Source organism: Phocoena sinus, chromosome 3 (genome assembly GCF_008692025.1).
Source record: "Phocoena sinus isolate mPhoSin1 chromosome 3, mPhoSin1.pri, whole genome shotgun sequence".
Classification (NCBI taxonomy): Eukaryota; Metazoa; Chordata; class Mammalia; order Artiodactyla; family Phocoenidae; genus Phocoena; species Phocoena sinus.
In genome coordinates this window covers 89,359,551-89,383,143 of record NC_045765.1, presented here as the reverse complement: position 1 = coordinate 89,383,143, position 23,593 = coordinate 89,359,551, and the positions used below count along the sequence as shown (strand labels likewise).

General features: G+C 36.6%; 1 protein-coding gene across 25 annotated transcripts in view; it reads left to right on the top strand.

Annotated features, from left to right (window-relative positions):
• The window catches only part of PAM (peptidylglycine alpha-amidating monooxygenase), a 282,567-nt gene that overhangs the window by 196,892 nt on the left and 62,082 nt on the right, over nt 1–23,593 (top strand). For all 25 annotated transcript variants that reach the window (XM_032625238.1, XM_032625224.1, XM_032625221.1 and 22 more), the window contains 4 exons: nt 20,312–20,360; nt 21,712–21,779; nt 22,854–22,934; nt 23,209–23,285. In XM_032625238.1, coding sequence (XP_032481129.1) covers nt 20,312–20,360; nt 21,712–21,779; nt 22,854–22,934; nt 23,209–23,285 — 275 coding nt within the window. The remainder of the gene's footprint in view (nt 1–20,311; nt 20,361–21,711; nt 21,780–22,853; nt 22,935–23,208; nt 23,286–23,593) is intronic.

Genomic DNA, 23,593 nt, shown 5'->3' with positions numbered 1-23,593 from the left:
CAAAAATATTTGTTTTGTTTTGGTTGTTGTTTGTTTTGGAAATTGAGCAGAATGTGAAACTGTAAAGTGTCATTTAAAAGGAGCCAACTTTATTAAATGCCATGTCAATCATAATGTCAGACCTGGGCTAGTGCTGGGTATACTGATCTTGCCCAGAGGAGTATAGTACATTCTAGCAGGAGAGACAAGCGCAGGAACAGTGCGTCTATAGGCAGTAATAGAAACACATCCCCGATATGGAGGCCGTGGAGAGGTGGAGCGGAACAGGTCTGCCTGGAAGGGCAGTGGGACGTTGTCTGGGAAAGGCTTCTTAGAAGATGGAACCATTGCAAAGATTTGAATGGTGATCAGGAGACTGCAGATAAGTGGGAGCAGGGGTAAGACGTGTTCCCGACGAAGTAGAAGTATGTGCATGGCCATGGGGGAGTGAAAAGCCTCATGTCCGCAAGGAACTCTTGGTGATTTGGCCTTACTGGAGGGTGAAATGCAAAGGGGTAAGTGGCAAGAAAGGAGAAGAGAGCTGGCACCCAGAGTGCTTATCAGCAGTAACCTGGTCAGATTTTCACTTTAGTCCTAGGCTTGAGTGCATGGGAAAGCTACCAGCCTTATGAAGAAAGATTAGGGTGTTAGGAGGCCAGGGCGAGCCTGGAAGGCGCTCTGGAAGGCCAGAATGAGTTCTTTTTTATTTTTTTATTTTTTCTTTTTTTGTGGTATGCGGGCCTCTCACTGTTGTGGCCTCTCCCGTTGCGGAGCACAGGCTCCGGACGCACAGGCTCAGCGGCCATGGCTCACGGGCCCAGTCGCTCTGCGGCATGTGGGATCCTCCCGGACCAGGGCACGAACCCGTGTCCCCTGCATCAGCAGGCGGACTCTCAACCACTGCGTCACCAGGGCAGCCCTGAGTTCTTTTTTAAATGTAAGCTTTATAACATTTTATAAATTAATATTCTGTGGAAAACAGAATATAACCCAATTAGAAATGTGTGTCCAGTATAAGCATAGTATTTGGTTACATGATTAAACTCTAAGACCAGATGGCCTGACAATGGCACTTGCTAATTTTGTTATCCTCACCAAGTTTCCAAACTTCTCTGACCTCCTCATCTATAACATGGGATCATAATGGTTCCTATAAAGTTATCTGGTAAGCACTCGATGTTAACTACTATCGTTATAGTTCCCGTAAAAGGCTTTAAAGTGATATAAATTCCCCTAAATGCAACCTTTTGCCATAGTTGCCCATAATATAAAGAATATGTTGGTTACTTTTCAAGGGTGTCAAAATTTCTTGTTATGTTTAGAAACAGAACTGTATTTATGTCTGTCATGTTGCCAGTGGACTTTTCCTAGTTATGCCCTGTTTCCTGTTCTCCACAGACTTTTTCATTATTCATAGTTCAGTTATACAGAGATAAACTGTAAGACCAAGTTCCTGCCCTTAAGGAAATTAGAATAGCAGCAACTAGAGATTTAGAGATTCCTCCTGGTCCTTTTTCTTTGTTTCTTTCTTTCTTTCATTGCCACATTTTTTCTATAGAGTTTTATTCCATAGAGAAAATTCTGCTGAGATTGTTGCAGAAATTTGCCACTTTTCTTCTAGATGTTTTGGCCCAGGGGAATCAAGAAAAGTGGCCTCTTCTTTACAGAGTTTCCGTAAGACTAGTAAGTTAGCTTACTAGTCTCCAACAATAACTCATTTCTCAAATTAGAAAACTCTTGCACTCACCACCTGAAGTTTGGAGCTGATATCTTAAAAAGGAGGCAAGAATTTCTTCCCAAGTGCATAATCTCTGTCTTTGAGTTGGAAAAATTTCCATGCTATAAACTATAAGCTCTTGGTGCATATAAGAAAACTAACAGGTATTATCAAGGATACAGATCACACACACACACGCATGCACACACACACACACACACACACACTCACACACACATCCAGAGCTTGCTTCTACTCCTTCATCGCAGCCCTCAAAGTACACCTACAGTTAAGCATGTTCCTGGGAGTACAGCTGAACAATTCATTTTCCTTAGGGTGAATGTTTAATACTTATATTCTAAATGAGATGAATGAAACCGAGGGATCCTGTTTTTGACTCTCCATTATGTAAGGGTGAGCTCTAAGAAGTTTCTTCTCCAAATTTCTGGGGTTATATTAGTAAAATCAGATCACAAAATTCCAGTTAGAACCCTTAAAGAACAAATCATTTTCAGTAGCCAAGTTTTCCAGAAAGCTAAGGTTTTAATGTTCTAAGTACTATAGCCTTAAAACATTTTGGACAGAAATCTTTCCCAAATATATAATGCGTCTCATGAAATTAAAATAGGTGCAGATGTTAAATACCTAATGCTGTGCCCAACACAGAGCAGACTGGCAATAAATGTTAGTTGTCTTCCTTATCCCTTTCTCCCTTTCCTTCATAATTTTGGGATATCATTCTGGATATCAGCTACTGCACAATTATTTCCCTCCAAATTTTAGGAGTAGATAGAGTTTTTTCATCTTACTGGGCTTGTTGCCTTCTTCTATCTGCTTCTCTCTATTTTATGTAACTTCTTCTGTTGTCAAGCTACCACTTCAACTCATTTTAATTCAAACAGTGCAGCGCATGGAGGCAAAGATGAGTAAGAACAAAAGTTTGCCTTCATCCTATGGGGGCAATTGAAAATAAAACAGTAACTGTAATTACATGAGCCAGTATGGTCTGTGCGATAAGAGAGGGGGTTGAGAAGCAAACAAGCCCACACTTAGTTTAGAAAAAGATTTCATGTTGCCAGATTGATTTCCTACAGGCCTCCTTCTGCCTTGTACTACATTGATGATATGGAATCTAGGCAGCTAAATTTCATATAATTGTTTATAAATTTAGGGTAAACAGACTCTGAACTGAAACCCTTAGAGGGAACTTTTTGAATAAAATCATGGGAACCCAAGTGCCTGGACTTGGTAACCTTCAGATTTGATTTCTTCTTGTCCTCCTGTGTTGTTCCATTCTGGCTATGATCCGTTTTGGTGTGGCTTCTGAATAGCTTAGTTCCAGACAGGTGGGTGTTACTAGACATAGGTCATGCATTCGTGAAATGCGTGCTCCACACTTGTACACGTACACACACAGGGGCTCCTTCCTCGCCACCACTGAAGGAGTAGTAGGGTGAGCATGAGGGAAGGGGAGACAGTGGCAGGCAGAAGGGAAAACAGAGGACTCTGGAGGAATTCTAGTCCCACTATGACTCCTGCTGCCTGTCTGCCTCTTAAAAGACTCTGTCGGGAAGCTATGGAAAAAGCTTTGAAATTGTGGGCCGGGGAAGAATCCCTTGCTAATGCATTTTTGAACAAGGTGGAGCATAGATCAGTGGCAGGGCAGCTACACTTCAAATTATTTCATTCCAGTATAAAGCAGACTGCTCTGACTTCAGTGTAATCATTAGAGGTGCTCTTGACTCCCTGATACCTGATTGCAGAGACAGTGGGAAACTGGTGGAATATTGCTCCCTGTTGCTGCCTGTGTTGTCTTTTCTAAATCTGTTGAAGTAGCTTCCTCCTGCATGCTTTCCAGGGAGATATATACCAAGCCTGCTTTTACTCTCTCCTCTGCAAAGTGAGGGATGCTATGGATCGGGGTATTTAAACCCAGGTATTTTCAGGTGTTCTGGATTACTTTCCATGTTTAAGAATCTCCTTTGAAATTCCAAATGTGGAGGGTGTTATTAATGATTCCCCTCCCCCAGGGAGATGCCTGAAAGCCATTGAGTCTCTACACTAGAGGAGACAGAGATGGCACCTTTCTAGCATTCAGCCTGGCCTTCTCTGAATAAGACCCTGACATGCACACATTCCAGCAAGCCTAATCCCTTCCGGCATATAGAAGGTTAGTTCTCAACATGGTATTTTGTTCCAGGGAACACATAATGTTTCCAAGTTCAACTCCAGGGACAGCCCTTTGGTCCCAGGAAGGGTGCACTTGACCTCAGTTTCCCTTTTCTCTCCCAAGGCTGGGATACCTGTGCCATGCAGCAAGTCTCCTTTCTTCCTTCCCCACCTCCCACTTTCTATTTGTCTAATATTCCTTGATGTAGGGGCACAGACTTTTATTCACATGCTTTGGGACAGATGCAATTTGGAGTTACGAACTTGAAACCTTTCTGAAAGGTTTTCAAGTACATAAATCATATATTACATTATATCACCTCTGGGCATCTGAGACACTATCCATAATCAAATATGCTAATATTCCTTTAGCAAAACGTTCAAATGGTCACACTACAAGGGATAAAGACAGACGTAAGTAGCATCACATCATTCAGATCGGATTTTGCTGCCAAACGCTGTGAAAAAAAACTTTAGGCTTCCAAAGCTTTTCAGGTTTCAGAATTGCAAATAGTTCTAGTATGGGAACAAAGAAACCTGTTCCTTAATACTTGAGTTAATTGGTTAAAATACTAACAAGGATTGGAGGACTCTGGATATATCTGAATATTTTCCCATTAAAATAATCTATCCCAAACTTTATTTTTCAGTTTTTGGAAAATACAAAAAGCCATTAAAAAGAAAAGTACAAAAGTTACTCACAATACCTAACTATTTAAAAATCTATAATATGAGGTGACAGTTACATATGATCTGTGAATATACTAAAATACCATTGAATTGTACACTTTAAAGGGGTGAATTGTAACGAATGTAAATTATATCTCAGTAAAGCTATTGAAGAAAAGGTATATGGATTCAAAAGAAAAAAAATCTATAATATACCTTCTTCAATCCCATCTTCCTTCTACCCCAACCCCGACCCCCAGGTAACTGAATTTATATCTGCCAGGTTTTCATATGCTTATCCCAGCATTTCTATATTATACTCACAGAAAGCACAGATATGTATGTATATCTGCACTTCTTTTTTGGACAAAATTCAGATCACACTCTCCACAGATCTGCATCTGCTGTTGTTTTTAATTTAACAACGTACTCTGGGATTTCTAAGGCAGCACATGGAAAGCTCTTTCATTATTTATAATGACTGCCTAGTATTCTGTTGTGTGGATATATTATAATTTATATATCCTGTTCCTCATTAAAGACATTTAAGTTCTGAGTTTTTTGCTATTACAAACAATACTGCAGTGAACTTTAACGTTAGAAATGTTTTAGGTAACCATGTATTGCTACTGCAGGGTAGATTTCTAGAAATGGGATTTGGGGGTTATGGAGTGTTGAAACCTTAACGGATTCCACCAAATTACCTGATGCAACAGTTTTTCCAATTTACAATCCATAGTGAATGAGCAAACCTCATATCCTTACCTGCACTAGATGTTTTCACAGTTAAAACATTTTGCCCAGTGTTTACTTAAACCAAGGAACTCCTCTTACTGTTTCATTAAAAGGATTAGAATTAGCTGGAAGTTCTTAATAGAATTACCTCTATAGTACGTAGTCCATGTCCAGTCAAAATCTGATCTGTGGACTACTTGTGCCAGAATCTTCTTGGAGTGCTTTTTAAAATGAAAATTACTGGTTCCAACCAGACCTACTGAATCAAATGCACAAGAAGTAGAGGTTAGGCAGTGGTGTACTAGAGCTGATTCATATTGACCCGTAAGAGCCAATTGCTAATTTTCAGATAGTGAGCTGATTGTTAAGTATAGCCCTGATTAAAAATAAAGGCAATAAATACTCAAAGGTCATCCTTCCCTATTTTACTACACTTTACTACTATCTTTGCTCTGGAGGGTATTTATGTCTATTGTATCTGTATCGTGGAAATACTATAAAATAGTGTGTCTTTCCAACCCAGTGTTCAGTAATGTCACATTGGTAGCTTGAAATTAACTATAGTGGGAAAATTTACACCATCGAAATTGAAAAATGCTACAAATCAGTGCTTCATAAATTATTTTGTTGGTTGTTTAGATTTAAGAAAACAATGAAAAAAATATTAGTAATGCTGATTACTGTGAATAGCCAAAAATTTTGAAGAAATATTTTTTTCAGTATTCAAAAACTACTATCCAGTACTGCAAAGATTTTGCTCACTTTGTTGACGAGCAAGTGCAGTTCCAACATATATCTTTGTTTTTCAATAAACAAGGATATCAACAAACATTCTTGTCCAAACGACTCACTCGTCAGTTATAACCATAGGTTGGCTAGAGAAAAATTAAGGAAAAATTAAGGACATAGCTCTTTCCACTTCTAGGGGGCATTCATTTAGATATGGTGGTGGTGAGCCAACTTTGGCTTTGCAGAAGAGGGCAATATCCTAGGGGAGAAAGCAAAAATACAGACGAATCCCTAGAAGATCATCAAGCCCCACCTCACTGGACTCCTATAAGATTGGACTTTAATGTGAATCAGAAGTAAACTTTCTATCTGGTTTTAAAAAAATCAAAAAACAAAAACAAAATTAAGGAAATAATTCTGTGAAATTCAACTGGTTATATGGAATTTATGATAAAGAATATTATTTATTTTATTATTGTTTGTAAATTGTGTCCTACACATATTTTATATTAGTAAAACTATAATAAATGTATATTTACACACGCATGCATATTTTTTTCAGAGAGCTTGTGTGTTACCAGCACATCACTGAGCCCAGCATTCTGAAATTTTAACAAGCTCCCCAGTTGATTTTTATGCAAACTAAAGTTTGACAACTGAGGAGCAAAGTTTCCTAGAGGATGGAAGTTACTTCTACATTTTTTTTTTCCTGTACTACAGGTGTATCAGGGAAATCTCCTGGGGCTTGGGACATGAGCAGAATAATTTGCATTTATCAAAATAAGTATAATTAAATCCCAATCCTCCTAAGAAAAGGGGTGCTTTGAAAGAAGAAAATGCCTTTACTGTCTGGTTATTCTAGCCCTTTTTTATTTCACTTAGAAATTTGAAGGAGAGTTTATATTTATTCTTAAGTTTTTCACAAAATTTGGTGTTTGGATTTAAAATGCTATTTTACTATTATGGTAGAAGACACAACGCATGTATGACTTTCTTGGACACACTCCTCTTCATATATAGGGGTGCAAATCTTCCTTCTTGACACTTAATCTAGATAAACCTTTTTGAGCAATGAACAAAAATAAGTTATATTCTTCCATTTTTTTACATTTTTGATTTTTAAGTGGAATATATGGGGTGACAGGGACTAGAAAATGAAAGGCAGAGACCATGAGACCAACTCGGAGAGAGATATGGTTGGCAAGAAGGTAACATTCAACCTGCATGAAATTCCACAGCCTCTTAGGCCTTTTCAGATAAAGGGAAGAGATTGCAACATGGCTGAAAAGGCATTATTGAAAACAAAACCATGACTTTGATTTCCTTTTCTTCTGAAAATAGTAAAAACCGTACATCTTATGTGTTATATACTAATTCATTTTTAAAGCACTTGTTTTTAACACAGAGACTGAGTCTTTGGAGTGATAGAAGGAGAGCAGTGTGACTGGAAGGGACCATCTAGCCCTGCCCCTCTATTTTAGAGAAATGGAAATCGATACTCAGAAAGGTTAAGTGACTTGCCAGAGGTGGTATAGCTACTAGTCCAATGGTATTAAAAGCTAAAAGAATTTAATTTGTGTTGAATTTCTAATGTGTAGTTTATCAAAGTTCATGTCCTAACTATATAAAACAAATAATGGAGTCAGTCCTTCTAAAAATCCTTTGAACCACTAGGAAGGAAGAGGAATGAAATTATCCTTGCACAATAGAATAAATATGACTAAAGATTGGAGTTGCTTACCTCATCTCATTTATGCCTTTTCATTCTGATGTATGAAGGAATCCACTTCCCTTATGTAGGGATATTTCTACACCAGGTTACTTGATAATCCCACTGATTTCAGAAGAATTATAATAGGATGTTCTTCATGTTCTTCTCTAACCTTAATTATACACAAGCAGCTTGTTGTGAGTCATGGGAATGATTTTAGGACTATTCAGTGCCTCTCAAATGATCCAAAAGAAGGCTATTATCCTGAAATATTTTTTGGCTTTTGCCAGTGTAAGCTCCCTGATTCTCTAGCTTCCTGCATTTCAATTTTGTTAATCATCTTCAGTTTGGAAGACTAATGGTCCTTATTCATCTCATTCATTCCATGGGACACCTGTTTATTTTAATACCTAAATATGGTCATTAAGTATCAGGAATTGCATTTTCATTCATTTGGTTATGAAAAGATATGTAAAGCACTGCAGTATTATTGCTTTTTAAAGAATATATTCAGAATGTTCTTTTTTCCTTAAAATGTATTTTTTAGAGCAATGTAGCATTGAACAATATAATGTTTAGCTTAAGTGATGTCTTTTAGGGAAAAAAAGTTTCCCTAATACTATTTAGTTTCTCACATTTCGCTTTTATTTTCTAGTTGTTTTTGAGACAACCTTATACTTTACCTTCATTTACCCCTTTGCAGCTCATGATTTTTTAATCACCCATAATTATTAACTCTTTTTTTGAAACTGGTCAGGGTACATAATCATTAACTAATTACTTTCATTTAAATTAATAGCGGATAATATTTTATTTTTTAACCAAAAGAAATTAAGAGGAAAAATAAAGTTACTTGCTCATGGGTTCACATCAAAATTAGGAGATCCAAGGCATTTTTTCACACACTCCACAAATACTCAGGCTGGTTTCCACACCCTGTCCCTCACTAATCCCCTCATTGCTTTGGCATGTTTACGTTTGTTTACTGTGTTCTAGGAAGTACGGTAAAAGACGGAAGTCATTAGAAAGGCTAGGATTTGTACATTCTATTTCCTATTTTCTATTAATTCTTTTTTTATGTTAGTTGACTGTCTTACGTGTAAAATGAGAGAGATACCCTAACTAAATATGTGACCAAAAAGACATTTGATGAAAACCATTCAAATATGACATCTCATGACATTTATAAAATAACTGTTAGAAAAATAAAATCCAACCTTCCTTAGGCCTGGAAGAGACCCTTCTAACCTCCCTCTTTCTGCCAACAAAACATTGCTCTCCTCTTCATCCCATTTGGAAACCCTTTGTCCTGCTCCCTGTTTCTTCTCATTCTATATTAATTCTTCTTTTCTCCATCTTTGAAAATTTTCCAGAGACTGTCTTCTTGTACGGATATCTCCCCTACCCAACACTTTTCTAGCTCCATTTCTTTGCAAGTATTCCTTACCCTTGTTTCCCCAACTTAAGTGTAATGTATCTATCACCTATAATAACAGAAAGGAGAATAAAATCTGAGCAGTAACTGCAAACCCTTCTAAACAAACCCTTTATCTTACATTATGAAGATTTGCTTAAGGTCTCAGGGAATTTTGAGAGATAATTTGGGTCACTGAGCAGTTTCAGCGTTTTCCGTACTACTTCTCAACTCACACGTGCTTTATGAAGATTAACTTTATTAATCCTCATACCAATTACAACGTAAACGTATTGAATGACTGAAAATTAATGCCAAGCCAAATATATGAGCTATAATATTCAAAGTATATTTCCTAATTAATACCGAGGACTACATGCATGCATAATTATATGTAAATTAGCTACTTCGAATTTATTTTTTCATTGAAGAACCAAAATCAGTACACGATATAGTATTTTAAGCTGATGAAGATAATTGGGTTGAAAATACAGCCACTGATTTTAGGTTGAGCTTCAAAAAGCATATATTCCAATTAAATTACCGCTTTTGCAGACTATAAACTTCCTGTTTGCAAAACAAAACAGGATGTTATTGCCACTAGGTTACCCTCTCTTTGCTTATCATTCATGAGCACTTAGAGGTTTAAGTTAAATAAAAGATGAAGAATACACTGTTGCACAAAGTAGTTGAGAATTCCAAAGGGGGTGAAAGGTAAACCTTTTATGTATATAAAAAATATCCTCCAGACAATTCAAAAATTCATAATGGAGCATTTTATATGAGAAATATGATTTTTAGCTTTATATTTCAAATTGAATTTAAAACTTTCTTTGATTAAAACTCTTAAAGTTCCTTTTCATTCCATTACTTATTCTCCTGGTACCTTTACTGTGGCTCCTAGACTTTTGCAGTTACCTTCTGCCCTCAGTAGGGAGAACAGACAATAATTGGGAGAATGCAAAAGAAAATTTAGACTTTCAATTAACAAATGAATATATATTAAAAACTGAGATGCAGAAGGAAAAAGTGGTTGATAGGACTTTTCACTGAGAGAAAGGGGAAATAATAAAATAACTCTTAGTAATCAGATATAATATTTTAAAAATTGCTGACCAAAGCCCATGAAGCTAGTGGACAAGCTAGTTAAAGGTGCCAGAAGACAGCACCTTCGGAAAGGCAAATAAATGTTTAAATATGCTGTGTACACAAAATAAAGATTTAAAACTTAATGCCTCAGGAAGGGGCCACAAGTGGAGGGTTTTTGCTTCTTGATTTGGGTGCTGGTTAAAGGAGTGTGTTCGTTTTTTTAAATTCCTGAGGCTGTAACTTCTGATTTGTGCAATTTTCTGTATATTATATAGTTCAACGAAAAGTTCAAAAAACAATCATTAATTTAAAAACTCTATTAATGCATATATGTGGAACCTAGAAAAATGGTACAGATGAACCGGTTTGCAGGGCAGAAATTGAGACACAGATGTAGAGAACAAATGTATGGACACCAAGCGGGGAAAGTGGCGGGGAGGTGGGGGTGGGGGTGTGATGAATTGGGAGATTGGGATTGACATGTATACGCTGATGTGTATAAAATTGATGACTAATAAGAACCTGCTGTATAAAATAAAATAAAATTGAAAAATTTTTAAAAAGAAGTAATCACCATGTCAAGTGTTTAATACCTTTCACTTCCACCTTGAAAAGCATGGATATTAAAGTGCTAATATAATTAAAAAAAAAAAACCTCTGTGCCACGTTTTTAAAAATTCTGTATTTACCTAGAATTCATGGGTTTTGTCTTTTAATTTTACTTTCTTGAAAGTATGATTCTGGAGCAGGCTCATAATTCTGAGAGAAGAAATAGTATAAATCATAAGCTTCACTATGGATTTTTTTCTTTGCATTCATAAAAGATGGAAAGAGGAAAGTGCTCTGACATTAGTACCACTGCAACATTCTCCACACACAGAGCGATTATAAAAGCTCGTTGGTGAGCCTGCCTGCCTGCCTTCCATTTGATCTCTTTTGGGAACAGCACAGGCCATCATTTGTGAAAGTCGTCTTCTTGCAGGATGGATAAAATGCATTTTCTCTTCCTTGCCACAGGACAAATGGAAGCTAGTAATTTCTAGTCCCACAGCAGTGAGTACAAAATCAAAAAGAGGCTAACTCACTGCAGTGACAGCTTCAAAAGGAATTCTTTTTTGAAGTTTTTTTTTTTTGGTAGTGCTGGTTTATTTAGCACCAAGGCTTGTCTGCTAAGCCAGCTTTCAGCAGCCCCCAGGAAAACCTCTGTGCAGTTTGTGTCATGTATTAACAGTGCACCTATTTCAGTTATATTTGCTAGGCAGATACACGTTTGCCGTGACAGCTTAAGGTGTTAGTGCTTTTTGAGTGGAGACTATTTTATATCAATGTATCTGTAACTGGAGAGTCCTGATACGAAAATATGTTTTCAGTGATTTCTCTAGGAGAAATTTGGTGACTGAGAATTTGTTTTGAGGAAACTCTAACAAAACACTTTAATATATGCATTTCTGGTTAATTTGGAGAATCATCTTTTTACTGAGTATTATTAAGTGACTCTAGGACCTGCATTTATAATCCAGTGGTACCAAAAAACAATAAAGGAGCTGTGTCTTACCTTCATTAAAACCAGGGTTTCATTCAGTGTGCCTGTACCCAGAATGAACGCGAGACCCTTATCTGCTATTCCCTCTGCGGTTTCCTATTTGCCTCTTGTGCTTGTGTCCGTCTCTCTGCTGCTGCAGGGTTTCAAATGTACAGAAATAACCTTTTCTTATATAACAACACAGTCTAACTATATAGAAATAACATTTTTAAAAATCAACATGGCCCAACTGACAAAACTGACAACAATTGCTCCAGTGCCAAGAAAACTGGCTGTGTCCGATCTATTAAGAGACCTCACTCTCCACTCTCCTATGGGATTTTCCAAGTAATTTTGACTCTATGAAATTTTTCCTGACTATAGAAATGAATCCCCAAGTAATCTCCTATTCTTCGTCACCTTGGGAGCCATGATTTAATCTCAGCAAAGTCCCATCAATTGATCTGTCCCATCAATTTAATGTTATTAATTGAGAACAAAGAACCATAAGGTAAAGATCAAACCAGCTTAACAGTCAAATAGTTATTACAAAATCTGTGTACATATATTATTGAAAAAATATTGGTGTGTATTATACCCTTGATTCATTCTTGTCTGTTAATTCAAGATAGGCAGAAAGTCAAGAAGATGGTCTTTAAATTATGTCAGAACACTCTGAGAGGGTGGAAAGGTATGATACAGTTTACTGTTTGCTCACAAATTTCCTAAAATACATTTTTATTATTAAAGATGTTACTTCTTTGTTTTTCATAATACTTGGCAATGGTTCCAGGCATGCTTTTTCAGTACTTCCATAAGGAAAGGGTCCATCATCTAAAACTGTGGGTGAGATAGTAGATAATGGGTGTGCTTTATCCTTTATCTTTATCTTCTGAGGAGAGTGCAGTGAATTAAAATCCACTCTACAACTGTCTTTCTGAAGGACTTTTCCAGTTAGTGGGATGTAGTGTATAACAACACATTGGTTCCCTCAGGATTGATGATTAACCTGTTTTTTTTAATTGAAGCAGGAAAAAACCTGGACAAGATGAGCTCATGAAGTGTATCTCTTGAGGGAAAGATTAGGAGAGATCAACAGACTTCTAAGGACCTAAGATGTAATAGGTTATTATCATGCATTATTCTACATACTTACTTTACTACTTAGCTATGAATCCAGGCAGGAACTAAAAGCTATTATTAGAAAAGCAAGCTAAATAGTATGGAATGGATAACCTCATATCCCATGCATTCACCTCCCATTAAGAGAAATGTACTTCCTACTTAAGTGGATATCCTTAAGTACCACTGGTTACTTATCAATTCTTGCTTAATTCCTTTATTTTAACTTCAGGACATTTCATAGATAAAATGCTTTGGAAGTCTCTAAGAAATAGAACTCTTTCTTTTACGTAAATAATGTTTACTAAATACTAACATTCGAGAATTAGTTTTGATACCCAGGTGTGTCATCAGTGAGCTGAATTGCTTTGGCCATCACCCAGTCTCGGTAGCCTCTTTTCCCCTGTCTATAAAGTGCAAGATTTGAACTCCTTCATCTCCAGGGTCCCTTCCAATTCTGAAATTCTATGAGTCTATATATTTGATAAAATACCTTGCTGTCGTTATACATCTCTGCCTAAGCAGAGGAGAGCAATTTCTCGAAAAAGAGAAACTGAGACCCTTGTGGAGCGAGCGGTCATCCAGTTTTCATCTTACTCAAGATTAGATTTGGGTTGAGTGCTATTTTCAAGTTTCATCCAGTGTCTGTAAATACTTGTTTCTTTCATCATCAGACTACTCTTCGGAAGTCTTACCACTCAACCAACAGTATTGCAGTACCCTCCTATGCCATGATACGCTTCTAAGGCATTATTAGACTTGATTTTACATTTCTTTTTAAAAATGATTCTCTTAATGTTTTCACTGTTAATATCTTTACCATTACAAAAGCTTCTAGTACATACATATGACATTATACTGGACGGTAATGACATAAAATGAAATATACCTCCCAGTGTCATCTGATACCTATCTGGTGAATGGAGTTTCATCATCATATCTTGAAATCAATCAGGCTAAAAGTATTTCTCACTGAAAGAGAACAGCAATCATGAAAGATCCATTTAACAGTGGGTTCAATCCTCTGTAAACACAGAACATTAATAGCTAAAAGTCAAGTATTCACCAGTATACCTTGGAGAGAGAGTGCACCTATAGCCCAGTACAGTGAAAGAACAATCTGTTTTTGAAGCAGAAGACTAAAATAAAGATACCTGGAAAGAAGAGCTGTCAGAATTTTTGCATAATGATAGCTGTACAGGATAAATGAATAAACATAGATTAAAAAAACAATTTCAGTATCAATATAAAAATTGCCTCACTCTTTTTTCTACAAACACAGAAACCTGTTGAACTAACTTCTTCTGGCCCAGAACTCAGAAAGAAGCAGGTTGTCTTGAGTCTGGTCAAGGGGACCTTTATTGCTAAAAGTCATGGAAGGCCTTTGAAACAATGTATTATCAACTTCTTTGAGATCCTACTGTCCCTAATCCAAGAATTTCATTTTAGCCAGACCGTGATGTTTATGTCTTACTACAATTTCACTATATCACTGATGACTCTCTTCTGTATCTCCCTAGGTCATACCTTTCTGAATCAGCATTTCTATTTACATTTTGAAAATATCTATTTTTTGCAATATCTTTAACATACCATTTCAATTCTAATTCCTTTTTTAACTGTCTCCTTACTCATTTAATATTCCCATGTTTTCCCCCTTTTTTCTATTCCTGTTGATAAGTTGGAAAAATTTGATGTGCTTTAGTTTCTTCAGTTAAAGAAATTCCTGACCTATAACTATGAAAATATATTTCTTAAAAGTAAAATATTCATGTGCTGAAATTTTTTGGAATCTACCAATAAGAAGAAGAAGAACTAATATTTATTGGATTTTTTCTATGCTCCAAATAGAGTGCTACATTCTTTACATATTATAGATTGTCTCATTTATAGACTGGAGTTTCTTAGTGGTATCAATATTGATCACGAGTACTAATCTACCAAGTATTAAATAGATAACTTTCTAGATCCTGCTCGTTTTAAACAAAGGAACTCATTGAGCACCTAGTTGAAACTGGTCATGATCTTGTAAAGCAGTATGGTCAAATAACTGTGTGTGATGAAAATGTAAAAATTAATTCCAAACTTTCCACCCAACAAATCTTACATATTGTATGTTGTAAATGTACAATATTTATGCTGAAATATAAATCAGGGAATAGTCCTCATTTCCTGTTCTGCCTTTCATTAGGACAAATTCAATCCTGTGATTTCAGGCCATTTTAGTTATTTCACTCATTGCTGTCCGATCTTTATTTAAGCTGTGGGATTCCACTTCTCTGGTTCTTCGGCTCTGCATTAATTTTCCCATCTATTTCCTCTCCTCTCTTTTGTTTACTTTTATTCTAGTCACAGAATTAGTCTTTTTGACTAGCTTTTTCAGCCAGCATATGATTTTGATACTCTGAGTTCATTTTCTCTATGTTTCTTAACTATCTCAGTTCTGATTTCGTTTTTCATCTTATGTGGTAAAATATTAGCAGAAGCACTGATGTGTTTCTTTATGGTAATAAACCTTTAAAGTCTCATCCATTTTAAGAGACAGATTTCATTTATAGCCTAGTGAATTGAAATGAATTAATTCTTATGAGGCTTCATATCTTGTGGCTGAAGCACTGTGTTACAATAGAAGGGCAAGCAAGTCAGAGCACACTGGGAAATCATCAGTAAAATATGCAAAACTAGCTGAAGTTTCTGAGTTCACCAGAAGGAAGATCAGTGTGGAGGTTATGGAAATAATAATGCATCACTGTGGTAAAGATCATGTTGGAGTTAAAGGGTCATAATCTTCACACCAAACACTTGGCTGAAATATGCTTCTCTCCAAAGCTGCCACTTGCTATAGGAATAGCTGTGGTCCGAGAGCCCTCCAGACTTCGAGACAGCCTTGTTTGAGGGAGTTCAAGTCGCTCCTGCTGGGACTTCTCACTGTGTATATATACAAACACATGGGCTCTTTAGGTCAAACTGTAGAAAGTCGAACTAGAAGAAATCACAATGATTTACAATAATAAAATTTGATTTTGAAATAATGACTCTATGAAATAGCAATTGACTGAAATGATGTCTAAAATGTATATGAATATGCTTTATAAGTATTTTCTTTACTTTGTGATAACTGCTAGAATTTTTCTCAACTAAAGTATCATTGTTAAAATGTTTATCCATGGGCTTCCCTGGTGGCACAGTGGTTGAGAGTCCGCCTGCCAATGCAGGGGACGTGGGTTCGCGCCCCAATCCAGGAAGATCCCACATGCCGCGGAGTGGCTGGGCCCGTGAGCCATGGCCCCTGAGCCTGTGCGTCCAGAGCCTGTGCTCCGCAATGGGAGAGGCCACAACAGTGAGAGGCCTGCGTACCGCAAAAAAAAAAAAAAAATGTTTATCCATTACTAAGTAACAGAATTTCCTCAGGTCACACAGTTAGTAGTGTAATTCTATTACCCCATGGATAAATAATGATGATTATCTAAAGTGTAAAGCATAGTATCTACACACTCATACACACAGGCACACATACACACAGCAGTTTTTAGAATGCCTCATTTTTTGCTGACTCAGTGGATCAGATTGACAAGATAAATTTGATGTAAACAACTCTATTTAGGGTGGCTCTTAAGTGTATTTCTTCACTAATTTTCCTTCTGTAAATTTTGATTTCTGGAGTTTTTTGTAAAACAGGTAAGATTTTCACTTTGGATCTGTGTATATTCACCAGCCCTCTACCCATATAAGATTTACATTCTCTAAGACAAAACTTAGAGTCTCTAAAATTCAGTTTTCCCCAAAGTCATTATGTTATAATACATTAAGTCAGAAGTTCAGTATATTTTTCTCCAGAATGTGTTGAACATCTCATATTACTACTTGAGTTTTTAGCTGATTTGTTATTATTGTGTGATACCCTTGACTTTCTTACAGAATATGGCATGTAGTTGATAAACATGTGGGATCAAAAGAAAACCTGGTACTTTGTCTTTGCACTGGAGTGGTGAGACTGTGGCTCACTTTTTAATCTCTACAGGGAAGCAAACAGACAACAATTATATAGAAATTATTTAATTGGCTATTTGCTATTATTTAATTTAGAGAAAACTTTGATGTGTGCTTAGAAAATGTCTTCAAATTAAAATTTGTTTTTGACTTATTTTCATGCTTTTCTTTGACTAAAAATCTACTCAATTTAGACAGTTCTAATGAAGAACATTAACAGGAAGATGCCTTGTTACTGGCAATAGCTGGCATGTTACTATTAGTAACACTCCTGCTACTCTTAATTTGGTGACACATTTCAGCTTTAATAATAAACTTATTTAATAGTTCCTGAAATGTGTTAACTTATTTATTTTTCCCATTTACTTTTTTCTTAAGTCATGGTAAATAAAATCAGCCAAGTTGGATATCAAAATGTGATGAACTTGATTCTTTCAACACAAGGATATAATGTAAAACCAAGAGACAGTTCTCATTGTACATAGAACTTTTTGCTTGGATGGACATGGTAGGGAGAAAACAAGCTCTCACTTGATATTGTTAATTAAAATAAAAAATTACAAAATCTGACATTAAGTAATTAGTGAGTAATCTGTAAGTGCTAGGTAATGTGCTAGGTGGACACCTTATATGATCCTGTCCTGCATTGCTTAAAATCTTCCAGTGGCTTCTTTGCAGACAGAAAATAAAACCCAGGCTCTTAACACACTCTGCATGGCCCGGACAGTCTCCAGCCTCTTGACCACCATATCCTTCCTGGGCCACAGTAAATAAAAAAGCTACCCAGTGTCATATTATCCTGTTGAGTTCACTGTGTGACATTATCATGTTTATGTATTTGGTGTTTTGTTTTTCCCTGTCCCACCCACCCTATTTCCCTATCTCCTCCACTTCCGTTAGAGCATAAGCACCATGAGAGCAGGAATTTTGAACGTACTGTTTTTCACTGAATCCCCATTGTGTAGAACAGCGCCTGAGTATAGCAATTGCTCAGTGAATATTAACTGAATGAATGGATGAGTACCATTTCTCAAAATAGCCTTAGAAGATAGATATGACATTGTTTATATACAGGAGAAATGTTTTCTGAAAACAACCAAGCTAATTAGGTGAGTCTGGAGTTTAGAATTCGTTTGGTATGAATTAATGGTATACTTTCCACTATTCTCATTTTATTTTATTTAATTTATTTTTGGCTGCATTGGGTCTTCGTTGCTGCGCACGGGCTTTCTCTAGTTGTGGCAAGTGGGGGCTACTCTTCGTTGTGGTGTGCGGGCTTCTCCTTGGAGGTGGCTTCTCGTTGCGGAGCACGGGCTCTATGCGTGCAGGCTTCAATAGTTGTGGCGCACGGGCTTCAGTAGTTGTGGCTTGCGGGCTCTAAAGTGCAGGCTCAGTAGTTGTGGCACACAGGCTTAGTTGCTCCATGGCATGTGAGATCTTCCCGGACCAGGGCTCGAACCCTAGTTCCCTGCATTGACAGGCGGATTCTTATCCACTGCGCCACCAGGGAAGTCCTATCCACTCTTCTCTTTTGATCAGTGGAGATATTTAGGTAATTCTGGGTAAATTCTATGGCTAATCATTTTGCAAGTAGTACAGACTAGGCATATTTACTAAATCTCAATCAGTACATTTAGGAAAACTTGGTTCTCAAAAAATAAAAATTTTTAAAATTAATTTAAAAAATACTGTTATCCTTTCTATATTTAAAAGCATAGGCAAAAATTAAGATAAACCTGTAATTTATTCTTTTTGCTATTATTTTCTCCTCATCTATTTAAAACTCAATTGAAATTTAAAAAAAAAGAACAGTGAAATTATTATGAAAATAAAATCTCACTGAAATTGATTTAGGAGATTGGATAAAGTCCCTTTGTAAAATGACAAAAATAAATCCAACTGATTAAATATAAAATATTTATCATTGAATTTATTTCTGTGTTGTTTTTAAGATCAAGCTTAATACTATACAGAGACATTTCCTTTGTGTTTTATTACCAAAGTATTAAACATGATTTGTTATATTTTCTTTCTAAACTTTATCTATGGTAAATAAAAATGCATATTTTGTTAGTTACCTGTTATTATGTATTTTTATATGAAGCTACGTTTGCTTTTCTCATGAGAATTACAGATGAAACGAAAAAATTTTCTTGAATTATTGCATGTGCTGTTATTAGTATACTTCACTTTTTAAATAATTAATTCATTTACTTATTTATTTTTGGCTGTGTTGGGTCTTCGTTGCTGCATGCAGGCTTTCTCTAGTTGTGGCGAGCAGAGCTACTCTTCGTTGCAGTGCGTGGGCTTCTCATTGCAGTGGCTTCTCTTGTTGAGGAGCATGGGCTCTAGGCAAGCAAGCTTCAGTAGTTGTGGCTCATGGGCTCTAGAGCACAGGCTCAGTAGTTGTGGCACACCAGCTTAGTTGCTCCGTGGCATGTGGGATCTTCCCGAACCAGGGCTCGAACCCGTGTCCTCTGCATTGGCAGGCAGATTCTTAACCACTGCGCCACCAAGGAAGTCCAGTATATTTCACCTCTTAATTTCTCATATAAGTCTATCAATTTTGCACACACATACACAATAGTTACATTAAAATCAACTCTTAAAGTTGAGATACAGAGTTTTATAATTGCTAGAATAAAATGTGAAATAGAAAGGATTTAACATATACAGAAATGGAAGGAATGAGTAAGTCTGAGTTACTCTTCATGGTCTCTGTCGTTAGAGATCAGCAACTTCAAAAGATCAGAATTTGGATGAGTAATTTAAATTTTTACCTTCTTTCTATTTGGAGAAGACGAAGAAAGAAGAGAGAAGATTTGTAAGAGGTCTCTGAAGTGTCCTTGGCAAAGATGCAGATACTTAGCAGCTCTCAACTGATGTTAGGGTGTAAAAAGAATGCACATCAGGTTCCTGTTTAGAAGGTCGGAATGAACAAGGCGTAGAAACCAAATAAGATGATCCCTATACATCAATTTGAGACATTACAGACTCTAAAAAATGGTTATATCTTGAAAGCCCAAATTATGGACTACTTCAGTTTTTGAAAGTAGAAAAGCTAGTTGTTTGGAGCCCCATGGAACAAACCATTCAGTTTACAAACTTTTCTGGATGTTTCAACAATACAGATAATGCATAGAGAGAAGCCACAGCTTTCTTCTGTGAGCTTATGACTAGTATTTAGTGTATCTGCAGGAAAGCAGATAACTAGTCAGTTTGATGAGTCAAGAAAAAAAGCTACAGACTGCTTGAAATGATAGGTTTGTTGTTGCTCTGGGATACATTGGAAATAAATGGATTTTATGAATATGAAAGTACTCTGTAAACTATAAAACACCATACAAATGAAGTATGTAGGGTTTTTTATGTAGTATTGGGTTGTGATTAGTTAACGTTTTTAGTTTGAAATCCATTTTTCACATTTTTATATTTAAGATGTGTATTTTGTGTGTGTGTTTTCAGATAATCACAAAGACTGCTCTGGTGTTTCCTTACACCTTACACGCCTGCCGTAAGTACTACTGTTATCCTAGCTGAGTGACAACTTTAAGACCTTCAAGAGCTTAAAAGTGGGAAATCCACTGTGCTAGTTACCTATTGCTGTATAACAAATTATTCTAAACGTAGTGGCTTAAAACAACGAATATTGTCTCCTTTTCCTGTGGCTCAGGAATTTGGGCACAGCTTAGCTAGGTGCTAGGGCTGGCAGTCTCGCACAAAGGCTGCAGTCAAAGTCTCGGCCACGGTTTCAGCCATCTGGAGACTTGACCGAGGAGGATTCGCTTCCAAGATCTCTCATGTGGCTATTGACGGGATTCAATTCCTTGCTGGCTGTGGGCTGGAGGACTCCCTCCTTTCCTCCCCGTGTGGGCTCTAAACAGGGCAGCTCACAGCATGGCAGCTGGTGTCCATCACAGCTAGCAAGGGAGAAAGCAAGAGGGTGAGCAGGATGGAAGCCAGAGAGTCATTTTGTATCCTCATTTCAGAAGTTACTGAATATAATATATAAGCCTGATAGGTGAAGAAAATAGTTAACAACAAATCTTCATACTCTGAACCCAGCGGAGAAAAAAAAAGAAGTCATTTTTGCTATATTCTGTTTGTTAGAAATAACAAAGTACTGGGTCTGGTTACTAGGTCCAGCCCACATCAAGGGAAGAAGATTGGACAAGGGCACGAATGTCAGAGCTGTGGGTCTTTGGGAGCTGTATAGATCAGGGTTCTCCAGAGAAACTGAACTAACAGAATGTATGAGAGAGAGAGAATGAAAGAGAAAGAGAAATTGAGATTTACTTTAAGGAATAGACCCACACAATTGTCCGATCTGGCAAGTCTGAAATATTCAAGGCAGGCTGGCAGGTGGGAAATCCTGGCAGGAATCAATATTGCAATCTTGGGTCCAAAGACAGTCTGGAGGCAGAATTTCTTCCTCTTCCCGGGACCTCAGTCTTTTCCCTTAAGAGACCCACCCACGTTGTGGACCATAATCTGCTTTACCCAAAGTCAGTGTTTTAAATATCAACTACTTCTTAAAAAATACCTTCACAGCAACATCTGAATTAGTGCTTGACCAAACAACTGGGCACTGCAGCCTAGCCAACTTGACATATACAATTAACCATCACAGGAGCTACTAAGAGACTGCCTTCCACATTTACTGTGCCACAAAAATGTGTATTATTTGCCCAAGAAAGTAGAGTTTTCTCCAGAAAAAAATATATATTCTACCTCTTTTACCATATTATTTTAATTTTCACATGAATCATATTTTACAGACCAATGTATTGAAGTATACCTTATTTTTCCAAGGCAATAGTTTTGACTTTGCAAATAGTTGAGATAAATATTACTGTTTTCTTCAGACAGCCTTTAATTGCTGGCATGTACCTTATGATGTCTGTTGACACTGTTATACCAGCAGGAGAGAAAGGTGAGTAATGATCTTTCAGAATTACCGTTACCTCATTACCTAATCTTTAAGAATGGATTTACAGTATATTTTTCAAAACACTTGAAATGACCAATATTTTTGAGTCCCTGAAAAATACACCAGTTCTTTATTATCCTTGGAGTTAAAATAGGTTTTTGTATTATTCCAAGCCAGTAGTTTATTATTTTCCAGTTTTTATGCTAAGAATTGAGGCCCATGGGTAAGTAGAGGGTTATACAAATTAAAGAATAATTCTTGAGTATTTTACAAATCAATCATCCATTCTTCTGATGCCAGAAACAAATTTCATATCATACTGTGGCATAAACTACTGCAGAGAATATCAGATTCAGAATCAAAAGCCAGCAAATCCAGGTGCAACTCAAGTCTTTGAACACAGATTTACTGGGCTTATTTCTCCATTTGTAAAATGGGGATAATAATAGCTGATTTCTCCTAAACTTACAAAAAGCTATTGGAATAAATATAATATTATTCATCAGTATATCTTATCCTTTGGTGAAAGTGTCATATTAAATATTGTTTGTTTGTTCTTACTGGGAATCTTTTAAAGTTAATGACAAGTATGATCTCATTACTTTTCATTGGCTTATTTTAAAAGACGTTTATTGAATAGCTACTATGTGTTAGTCTGCAAGGAAGGAGAAGTATATGAAATGTTTCCTTCTCAACAGGAACTGTCAATCTTGTTGTCTTAGGTATCTGTAATCAATTTTTCAAAAATCCTTCTGTTCTAAAAATAAAAACAAATGTTTAAGCTTTTTCAACTGTGTAAATTTCGTGATAAAGATATCAAATTAAGCCTATGTTTTCACTGTTGATTTGGCCTAGTCATTTTGTTTATGAGTGAAATAAAATATGAAGGTAAGGGGTTCTTAACTCATCTTAGTAAAGTAGCTGGCACATAATAAGTGCTTAATATCTGCTGAGTGTATGTTTACTCAAAACCCCCATGCTTAGCTACTTGTGAATACTCTATACATACTTTTAGTCAAGAATAATGTTATTTTCCAGTTGAATAGTGACTTTTTTCTGTGTTTTCATTTCTAACAGTGGTGAATTCTGATATTTCATGCCATTATAAAAAGTATCCAATGCATGTCTTTGCCTACAGAGTTCACACTCACCATTTAGGTAAGAACTTTAAACTACATATTAGATGATATACCACTGTCCTTGCTAATGCTATAAATGTAAAATGTAAATTATATTTGACCTTAAATCTGTTTCAGTGAAAGAGATTTTGTGCAATACCTTAAAATTCTGCATGTTTTTTGATCATATTGTTTTCATGAAAATGCCTAGCATTTGGAGTTCTGAAAATATTCATATTTTATTTTGAAATAAGAAAAATAATGCCTTTTATTTTTCTAATACCTTATATAATTATAATTTGTGTTCATTACAGGTAAGGTAGTAAGTGGATACAGAGTAAGAAATGGACAGTGGACACTGATTGGACACCAAAGCCCCCAGCTGCCACAGGTGTGTAGAATCTAGTACAATTTTGAGAGAAAAAAATATTAATCAGATAGTAATTTTTTTTTTTTTTTTTTTTTTTTTTTTTTTTTTGGTACGAGGGCCTCTCACTGTTGTGGCCTCTCCCGTTGCGGAGCCCAGGCTCCGGACGCGCAGGCTCAGCGGCCATGGCTCACGGGCCCAGCCGCTCCGCGGCATGTGGGATCTTCCCGGACCGGGGCACGAACCTGCGTCCCCTGCATCGGCAGGCGGACTCCTAATCACTGCGCCACCAGGGAAGCCCTCAGATAGTAATTTTAAAAACCCTCATAGAG